We start from the raw sequence: 10,742 nt of genomic DNA on the forward strand, positions 1-10,742 counted from the left end.
GAGACAGGGTTTCACCATGTTGTCCAGCGTGGTTTCGAATTCCTGAGCTCAAGGGATCCGCCTGCTTTGGCCTCCAAAAGTGCTGGTATTACAGAGGTGAACCACTGCACTCAGCCCTGGAGTATATTTTAATGTCCTTGTCTATTATCTGGGTCTCTTCAGGGGACTGTTTCTATTGACTGTATTTTCCCCCAGTTACTGGACATATTTTTGGGTGTGGTAATTTTTTGGTGAATGTCAAACATCTTAAGTTTTATGTTGTTGGGTGCTGTATTTTTTTTTTTTTTTCTAATTATTCCTTTAAATATGTTGAGGCTTTTTTTTTCTGGGCAATATTTAGTTCGGCTGAAATTAAGTAGATCCCGTTGAGGCTTGCTTTTAAGCTTTATCAAGGAAGATCCAAATCAGCCTTTTGTCAAGGGCTAACTTGGCCCTATTACTGAGGCAATATGCTTCTAAGGACTTGATGCTCAGTATGGTAGAAGGTCTTGTTACTCTTACTCTCCTTAGTGGAAATACAAACTATTCCCCGCCCTGTGTGAGGTCTGGAAATTGCTCCACCTACTTCTTTCCACGTGATTCTTTCCCCAGTCTCAAAGATGTTCTCATAGTACATGCAGATGAATACTCAGCCAAAAGCTTGGGAGAACCCCCTGTGGACCTCTGGAGCTTTCTCTCTATGCAGCTACCTCCTGTCTGTGCAGTATCTACCTTCAGGTACTCTGTCTTGCAAATTTTGTCTCAACTCTTCAGTTCAGCAACACTACTGGGCTCTCTTTGGGTTTCCCTTCTCTGTGCTATGGCTCTAGGCAATAAGCCAGGGCACTTCATTTGTTTCACTTTCTCTCATAGTTCACTATCCAGTGCTGCCTGTCGTCCAATGCCTGAAAACCACTGTTTGGTACATTTTGTCTGGTGTTCTAGTTAAGGTAGGAGGATAAATCTGTTGCCCGTTTTTCCATCATGGCCAAAAGCAAAATCTGTATCACAGTCTTGTAATTTTCACATCTATCAAAGTGAGTCTTACCAATCTTTTCTCAATACCTAAAGTTCAAAATCTCTTTTGTCAATCTGTTATCAAGTATTGTTGTTTTTCCTTAAGAACAAACAAACCGGGTGGCTCATGCCTGTAGTCCCAGCACTTTGAGAGGCTGAGGTGGGCAGATCACCTAAGGTCAGGAGTTCGAGACCAGCCTGGCCAACATGGTGAAACCCCATCTCTACTAAAAATACAAAAAATTAGCATGGTGGCCAGCACCTGTAATCCCAGTTACTAGGGAGGCTGAGGTAGGAGAATTGCTTGAACCCAGGAGGCGGAGGTTGCAGGAACCAAGATCACACCATTGTACTCTAGCCTGGGCGACAAGAACAAAACTCCATCTCAAAACAAAACAAAACAAAAAACCAACCAAGAAAACCCCAAAAGACTATTGCTAAGTGTTAGAGTTTAGACCCTTTATCACCTCACAGTGGATGTGAGCTCTATTTTGGTGCACTTCGAATTCTAATCCATACTTAAATGGCTATTAAACTGATTTTCCTAAAATATGACTTTCAGCTGTTAGACTAATTTTCCTTAAAAACAAACAAAAACTGCAGTCATCATCTCCTTTGTTTAAAGAACACATAATAGCTTCCCACTGCTCACTTATTTTTCAAAGCTAAGAAAGGGCCAAGGAGACTAAGTACAACACGTTTGGTTTAAAAGTGGGATGAAGGCCTCGGAGTTAAAAGAATCTGAGTTAAAATGTAGGAAGCAGAGGATGAAAACAATTCTGGAATTGACACCTCAGTCTTTTGACACCATGGTCCAGTATCTGTGTTGTTGCAGTAATTTTTTTTCACACATTTTTTAGTGTGAGGTAAAATATACATGTAGAGAAATAATCTAACGAACAGTCTAGTAAATTATAAAACAAACATCTGTACAACCAGATCAAGAAAAATACCACTGCAGTCACCCTAGAAGATCCCAAGATCCCATATGCTCCTTCCCAATCATAACCTTCTCTCTCCTTTCCTCAAGAGGTAATCATTTCACTGACTTTTATGGTAATTTCTTTCTTATTTTTCTTTATACCTTTATATCACCAAATTTCTTTTGCCTGTTTTTGAATTTAATAAAAAAGGAATCCTACATTAAGGATTCATGAATATTACTGTATGTGTCTGTGGTTTGTCTGCTTGCAGTATAACAGTACACAACTCACATATCTACTCTCCACGACCATTTGGGCGATTTCCAGTTTTAGACTACTATAAGTGATGTTATATTCTTGGCCAGGCATGGTGGTTCACACCTGTAATCCCAGCACTTTGGGAGGCCAAGGCAGGAGGATCACCTGAGGTTGGCAGTTGAGACAAGCCTGATCAACAAGCAGAAACCCCGTCTCTACTAAAAATACAAAATTAGCAGGGTGTGGTGGCACATGCCTATAATCCCAGCTGTTTGGGAGGCTGAGGCAGGAGAATCGCTTGAACCTGGGAGTCGGAGGGTGCAGTGAGCTGAAGTCGCACCACTGCACTCCAGCCTAGGCAACAAGAGCAAAACTCTGTCTCCAAAAAAAAAAAAAAAAAATTCTTGAAAAAATGTGTTGAATTCTCTAGGGTATATATGTAGGATGAAGTTTTCAGGTCATTAGGCTGGTTATTTTCAATTTTACCAGATATAACCAAACTGTTTTTCAAAGAGGCTATCCTATTTATAACTCATTATTTTTCTGGTAGGAATGTCAAATGATACAGTTACTTTGGAAAACGATTAGGCAGTTTTATAAAAAAAATTAAACGAGCTTACCATATGACCCGGCATTTCATTCTTAAGTATTTACTCAAAAGAAATAAAAACACACATCCACACAAAGACTTACAAATGCAAATGCAGAGTAGTATTGTTTCTTTTTGTCTTGTTTTGTTTTGAGAGAGAGTCTCACTTTGTCATCCAGGCTGGAGTGCAGTGGCACCATCTTGGCTCACTGCAACCTCTGTCTCCCAGGTTCAAGTGAGTCTCCTGCCTCAGCCTCCTGAGTAGCTGGGATTACAGGTGTGCACCACCACACACTGCAAATTTTTGTATTTTTTGTAGAGACGAAGTTTCACCATTTTGTATTTTCAGTTGGTCAGGCTAATCTCGAACTCCTAACCTCAAGTGATCCACCCGCTGTGGCCTCCCAAAGTGCTGGGATTACAGGCATGAGTCACCTCACCCAGCCCATAATAACTATTAATAAAAGCTGGTAACAATCCAAATATCCATCAACTGGTGACAGGATAAACAAAATGTGGTATGTCCATACAATGGAATACTACTCAGCAATAAAAAGGAAGTACTTGTACATGTTACAACATGGATGACATGCCATACCATTTCCTGAATTATTCCTGGCTCTTTCTGTGTTTCAAGCCACTTCAGTTTCCTGCACTGGCCACACATTATTTGTGCCCCCATGAATGGGGGCTCCAACATGATCCTTCTAGTCTTCTTTTTCATACTCCCACAGAGACCTCATTTGCTTTTTACAGTCTTAATTACCATCTCTCAAATTTATCTTTTGCCTAAACTTTAGCCCACAGTCTACAACTAGATGTTACCAGAAAAACTTAGGAACAATTCTATTTCTAGAAAAGCATTAGTACATTTTTTTAGGAATCATAGTGTCTGATTTCCTGTTTTACTTAAATTAAAACTCTCTGTGTTAAAGAAAAAAAGTACCAATTAAAAGCCTAAAAATCTTAATTACTGTAATATAAACATTTTTGAAATAATGCCTTACATGTTCTTTAACAAGTGTTACTTTTCTTTTTTTTTTTTTTTTGAGATGGAGTCTTGCTGTCGCCCAGGACAGAGTGCAGTGGCACAATCTTGGCTCACTGCAACCTTTGCCTCCAGGTTCCAATAATTCTCGTGCCTCAGTGTCCTGAGTAGCTGAGACTACAGGCACACACCACCATGCCCAACTAATTGGTTTGGTTTTGTTTTTTGTATTTTTTTTAGTAGAGACAGGGTTTCACCCATGTTGGCCAGGCTGGTCTCAAACTCCTGACCTCAGATGATCCACCTGCCTCAGCCTCCCAAAGTGCTGGGATTACAGGCATGAGCCTTTGTACCTGGCCCTAAAAAGGGTTACAATTATTATGGGTCAAGTTACAGAAAACATTATGTCTATACAGCAAGTATCTTTGACTTACCTCAAGTGGCATGAGTCTAATTAGCGTTGCAAAGCACTGTGTGGCCATGAATCTCACACTGTCTGTCTGATCACTCATTCTTCCCAATACAGGAACAACTAAAAGGACAATATATGGAACAATACCAACATCCAGTAGTTCCATTACACCTGAGTAAGTGATTAAGGAAATTTTGAAATGGTTCCGAGACACATGTTTTCACAAACAAATTGATACCAAGATTGTAACTTTTTAAAAGGCTCATGATTTTCTCATCTGTATTATGAGGGAAGAGACTGACCCTCCAGGCCTATGATTCAATTATAACAGTATCTGCCCATTTTGTTGCTTCTTGGAAAATATTATGTAACTTTCTCATGATTAGGAATATAAAATTACAGTTTTCTTCTGAGGAAGGCCAGAAGAAGCTTTACTAATAAGATTTTTTTCATAAAGAAATTGCTACAAGCGTCTGGAATTCCAATGTCAAAATAAAATAAGTCACATCGTAAGTAAAGGAATACAACTGAGTGTCACTCAAAGATTAATTCCAAATTTCCCACCAGGATCTTGACAATCACCAGCAGGATATAGTGAGCCTAGTAAGCGCAGTTCTCCTGTAATCTTCAGTATTTTTGAACCAGAGTTCTACTGATTTGATCTTCATCCATCTTTTGTGCTCTGTGAAATATCTTTCAGATACTTTGAGTTAAAGAATGTTAGCTGCTGCCATACCCTTAGCAAAGGGCTTGCCTGTATATTACTAATTATCTAGTATATTTTGGTCATTTTAAACCCAATTAATGAACACACTTTAAAAACATAACATGTTTATAACATAAGGACTACCTACAGAATACCTGATTAATAAGATTATAAACTGATTAAAAACAAATAAATCACTTACTAGACATATAGTTCATAAAGTACATAAAACTATTTTGCCTATTAAAAAGATGTTTTAAAATTAATAGCAATTTTCCAAACTTTCCACCTGAAAATTTTTATCATAAAATGCAAATCAATTTGTAACATATTTGTAATAAAATACGAAAATATTTCAAAATAAGATGTAAAAAGAACAGGTATTTTTTGGAACAAGGCAGGTTATATATGTGCATATTTGAATACATCAATTTCATTTTAATTATCCTTAAGTGAAATGAACATAATTCCTCAACAGTTTGTCAAATAAAAAAGGATACAGGCAAGTGCTTCAATTGCACCCTCTTGTTTGACACTGTCATCAATTGCTCCCAGCCATGGAAGAACCTTCTCCAAAAAAATATTCATTGTTTCCATGGTAGCTATTTTGCTCATGACTCCTACACAACGAGCAGCCATGTGCCTCACTGCAGTACTGGGGTACTGAAGGCACATATAAAGATGTGGCAAATGCTGGACCAACTAAAAACAAAAAGTTAATGGCAATTAGAATTCTTATTAGGAAAATACTGTTTAATATGTAACTATAATAGCCCATACTCAGGAAAGTTTTCAATATTCTAAGTGACTCTAAAAATATCTCCAAATACTTCAAAACATTACTGTCAAAACATTCTCAATAGAAATCTAATCCAAATCCAAACTAATGTATTACTCTTTCAAAAAGAAGGGAAAAAAGGGTATAGAACCTCTCCTCTGCTCATATCCTCTCTTAGGCATACAGGAACACTCAATTCTTTCCAAAATTAACAGGAAACAAACCGAAAAGTACTTGGCAAGATTCTCCTACTGAGGCTGGAAAAACAGCACCACACATCACCAGCCCCCTCCAAATTTGGTAGCACTAATTTAGGTTTAGGTACATACTTTTCATTCAGTGGCTTGAGTGTTCCCGATTTTATTCTAGCACCATACTTCAGTAGGTATCTTCCACTGTAGCTTTCTGGCTTACCATACGTGTTATAATCACAACAGCATTATGACAGCACCTTATTATTAAATGTCTGCTACATGGAACACCAGAATTAATGCTGATGAGCCAGTTATCTGTTCAACAGTTTGATGTGCCTTACAGTTCAGCTGAATGCATGTTGCTAATTATGGAGGTTAAGAGCATACAGATGGACTCTTCTTTTCTTTGTTGTTTTTTCCTTTGAGCCCAAGTCTTGCTCTGTTGCCTAGGCTGGAGTGCAGTGGTGCAATCTTGGCTCACTGCAACCTCGGCCTCCCGGGTTCCAGTGATTCCCCTGCCTCAGTCTCCCGAGTAGCTGGGACTACAGGCGTGTCCCACCACGCCCAGCTAATTTTTGTATTTTTAGTAGAGATGGGGTTTCACCATATTGGCCAGGCTGGTCTTGAACTCCTGACCTCGTGATTCGTCCACCTCGGCCTCCCGAAGTGCTGGGATTACAGGCGTGAGCCACCACGCCCGGCCTACTTTTCTTTACTAATAGTAAATAGCAGAACTTTTAACAAGTAAAAGGACATACTTTATTACTATGTATTAAAAAAATCCATTCTTCTCCACCCTCTGATAGATTTTCCCTTTTGTGTTAAATAACAAAAGAGAACTGGGCTAATACTCTTCAAAATGGGGTAAACTGCAGAGAGCTTCTTATTGAAGATATATGAAAATAATACTCTCTTATTAAAAAAACCAGATAATTCTCTATTTTCCTCCTCCCTCTGTCCTAATTCTTTTATAAGAAACATTTTAATAGTTTAAAAAAAAAATCACAAACCAGTGTTCTATCTTTGCACTGACCAGCTTCACCTTAGGCAGATGACTCCTTTCACCTTTATACTTATCTAGGAAACAGATTTCATTATGTATGCTTTTCCTTTCTTGGAGCTATATTATTAGGATCATCTGGATGAACAGGGCTGCAGTTTTCTTCCCTATTTATGTCTGGCTCCTGTGCCATCAGAGTCCTTCCCTCAATTCCCCCACATTCTAAGCTTCCAGGTTGGGTGTTCTCTCAAATTCAAGCAGCCAGGTCTACATCAAAGCCCACAAGAGTTGCACTGTTAGTAAAGGAGGAATCTAGTTATACTACAGCAAAGAAAAAAGCAATTACTAAGGATGACATCAAAGTTGTACCTGTTAAACCTTAAGACTTTTTAATAAGACCACTTGTTTTATTTGAAGAAATATTACACTTGCATTAGTTAGTTACCAAGGGATGAAGCTCAGAATCCATTGAAGCTGCTGCTGTTTCAAAAACTTGCAGAGAATTCACCAATTCTTGAGCAGGGCTATCTCCCTTTTCCAGGAGGGATTTTCCATCTGTTAAAATATATTGTCTGTATTATCTGGCAAATAATTTTTCAAAATCTAGAGCACACAAAAACTTTTAGCACTTTTTCAGCTAGCATAGAAGAGTCAATTTTGCTTTTTAGTGTTAAAATTAAATGCCAAGACCTTAATTTAAGTGCTGGGGTACTACATGTAGAGCAACCAAAGAACTTAAACATAATGATCTATTTCAAGTATCTCTTCCAAAAAAAAAATTTTTTTTTTTTTTTTATGAGACAGAGTCTCGCTCTGTCATCCAGACTGCAGTGCAGTGGCATAATCTCAGCTCACTGCAACCTCCACTCCCAGAGGTCAAGCAATCCTTCTGCCTCAGCCTCCAGAGTAGCTGGGACCACAGGTGTGTGCCACCACACCCAGCTAATTTTTGCATTTTTACTAGAGATGGGGTTTTGCCATATTGGCCACGTTGGTCTCAGACTCCTGACCTCAAGTGATCCGCCCACCTGGACCTCCCAAAGTGCTGGGATTACAGGAGTGAGCCACCATGCCCAACCCAAGTATCTCTTTTTTAAAATAAATGTGTATGTGTCTTTTAAACCAAGTTTCCATTTTAAAACTTACCAGCTGGTCTGGAATAAACAGGTAGAGGCACAGAGGCATTTTTATTTTATAAGGAAATATTTAATTGACATTAAAATCTGTTAAAAATTGGACTCATAAAAATATGTATATACCAAAATTATTTATGTCGATTGTATTCCTCAATGGGCCAACCATAGCATCCCAGAGATGTGGCAACTTCACTGCCATTTCACCACCAAAATGCTTAACTATAGTTGTCAAAGCAAATTCAGCTCCTCTCCGTTGTACCAGGTAAGGCTTCTGGGCCTTAAAATTAAATGTTAGATAAAAACAGAATTTCAGAAAAAATCATAATACATTTAAAATTTTATCAAGAGAATTTAAAAGTCACCATCTCAGAATTCATAAGGTTATCACTAACCAAGTAAGCAATTATTAGACATGTTTATCACAATTATAAACATTTCCCAATAATTAAATTTACAGGGGCCTACAACACCTAACTAGATTTTTGTGTCAAAAGTAAAACACTTTTTTGGGGTTGAGGATAAGGAATAGAAGGATATGTGCTGTTTCTAGAGATAGTCCTAAGTGACATTTTTTTTTCCTCCTTCTCTCTACCCCAAAGAAACCTGTTAGCTAGAGACAAGATAGACAAAATGCTGTGTCCTTATTTATACTCACTTAAGGGATAGAACAAGATCATCTGTTTAAGCTAACCCCAAGATTAATAATTCTTATTCAGTAGTAATTAGTCCATAAATCTGTCCCCCCAAAGATAATAATATATATTTTAAAAATTATGTTTAATTGGAGGAATAACTATGCAAACTATAGAGATATAAATATCAAAATCACAGTAAAATTTTTATTAAAATTATTATAGGGAAATATTATCAGTGAAAAAGACTTCACAGAATGTTTTAAGGGAAATATAGATAATAAGCTGTTGATTTTAAAAAGAAACTTAAAAGAGACCTATATTTTACAGAAACATGTCTTTTAGTATTGATGGTTTACTGCTGAACCGAGGTAAATTCCTACGCCTTGCAATGCAAAGAACTAACTAGAGCATTCATTCCATTGCTAATAATGTGACTGTGAGATTTTCAAAACAAAACACTTTTAAAAAAACCACTGGTTAAGACTGTACTGTGTAACAGGTGGACCAATGGGAAATAATGGAAAGCCTGAATAATGGAAACCCTCACACATATGAAGCATGATATATAACAGAGGTGCCATTATAAATCAGAGAGGAAAGGATTCAATAGTTGGATAAATGGCTGTTCATATGGAAAATACAGAACCCTACCTCACACTATGGATTTAATAAACATCAAATTGACTAAAAAAGTCAGGTGGGTGGCAATTACATGACATTTGTGCATTGAAAGGACACAGAAAAGTTAGCTTTCACTATTATTCAACACCTTCTCTACAGTCACTGCTATATAGGACTGAATAAGTTTACAAGGCTGTCTTGCCTAGGAAGATCAAGTTAAGCTGGTAAAAATTACAAGAGACATGAGAAATTTGAAGTTTGCCATTTTTCTGGATCATATTGTTGGAGTACTCCAAAAATTAATCCCAGTCCTTTCACTTAGAAACAGTTTTGGAAGCTAATACAACTTAGTTCTCAATTTGTAAGCCAGATATTTGTTTAAAATCAAAGCATTCAAAGAAAAAAACTATTTACCTCATCAAGTTCAACAAGAATATTTCCACTACTTCCTGCAGGAAGATCTGCTATTTGAGCTTTTACTGCTTTGGGGGTAGGACCTCGCCTACTTGTGATAGCAAAGGCAGCTTTCTGGTGCCTGTAGAGTGTAATTATACCTCTGTGCTTGGTGACAGTATGGTGCATTCCATCTTTTTCTGAGGTGGATCCTAATAAGAAAAAAGTCAAATAACCTTTTAATCATAATACTGGTGATACCAAATGTTTTCGGCTCCATAAGAGATGTAACACTTTTAAACTATGTCTTTTACGCCTCAACTTTTATAGGCCAATGACATTTTCTTTAGAAAATGGAATGGCAATAAAATAGTCTATTTAAATAGGATTTATACCTAATACAATTTAGGTCGCAGAGTCATCATCTGAACAATGAGAAACAGCACATGAAAAAATTATTGTGCCTTCAGTTAATGTGTGTGTGTATATATATATATACACATATATAAATATATATATATATGTGTGTGTGTGTGTATATATATATATATATTTTTTTTCTTTTTCTTTTTGAGACAGGGTCTTGCTCTGTTGCCCAGGCTGGACAGTAGTGCCACGGTCTCAGCTCACTGCAACCTCCACCTCCTCGGCTCAAGCGATCCAACCCTCCCACCTCAGCCTCCTGAGGAGCTAGGACTACAGGCACACACCACCACACCCACCTAATTTTTTTATTTTTTGAAGAGACAGGGTTTCACCATGTTGCCCAGGCTGGTCTCAAACTCCTGAGCTCACTCCACCTGCCCGCCTCGGCCTCCCAAAATGTTGGGATTATAGGCGTGAGCCACCATGCCCAGCCTATTAATTTTTTGTTGTTGTTGTTGTTTTTGAAATGGAGTCTCACTCTGTCACCTAGGCTGGAGTGCAGTGGTGCAATCTTGGCTCACTGCAACCTCTGCTTCCCAGGTTCAAGTGATTCTCGGGCCTCAGTTTCCCAAGTAGCTGGGATTACAGACGTGTGCCACCACGTCCAGATAATTTTTATATATTTTTTTAGTAGAGATGGGGTATCACCATGTTGGCCAGGCTGGTCTCGAACTCCTGGCCTCAAGT

At 38.0% G+C, this 10,742-nt stretch overlaps 1 protein-coding gene across 1 annotated transcript in view; it reads right to left on the reverse strand.

Moving 5' to 3' along the window:
• The window catches only part of BTAF1 (BTAF1 RNA polymerase II, B-TFIID transcription factor-associated, 170kDa), a 105,649-nt gene that overhangs the window by 27,956 nt on the left and 66,951 nt on the right, over positions 1-10,742 (reverse strand). Inside the window, exons 21-25 of the mRNA XM_011947844.1 lie at positions 9,651-9,841; positions 8,104-8,257; positions 7,290-7,399; positions 5,373-5,574; positions 4,189-4,337 (exon numbers count right to left, since the gene is read on the reverse strand). Coding sequence (XP_011803234.1) covers positions 4,189-4,337; positions 5,373-5,574; positions 7,290-7,399; positions 8,104-8,257; positions 9,651-9,841 — 806 coding nt within the window. The remainder of the gene's footprint in view (positions 1-4,188; positions 4,338-5,372; positions 5,575-7,289; positions 7,400-8,103; positions 8,258-9,650; positions 9,842-10,742) is intronic.

This window comes from Colobus angolensis, unplaced genomic scaffold (assembly GCF_000951035.1).
Source record: "Colobus angolensis palliatus isolate OR3802 unplaced genomic scaffold, Cang.pa_1.0 Scaffold270, whole genome shotgun sequence".
NCBI lineage: Eukaryota > Metazoa > Chordata > Mammalia > Primates > Cercopithecidae > Colobus > Colobus angolensis.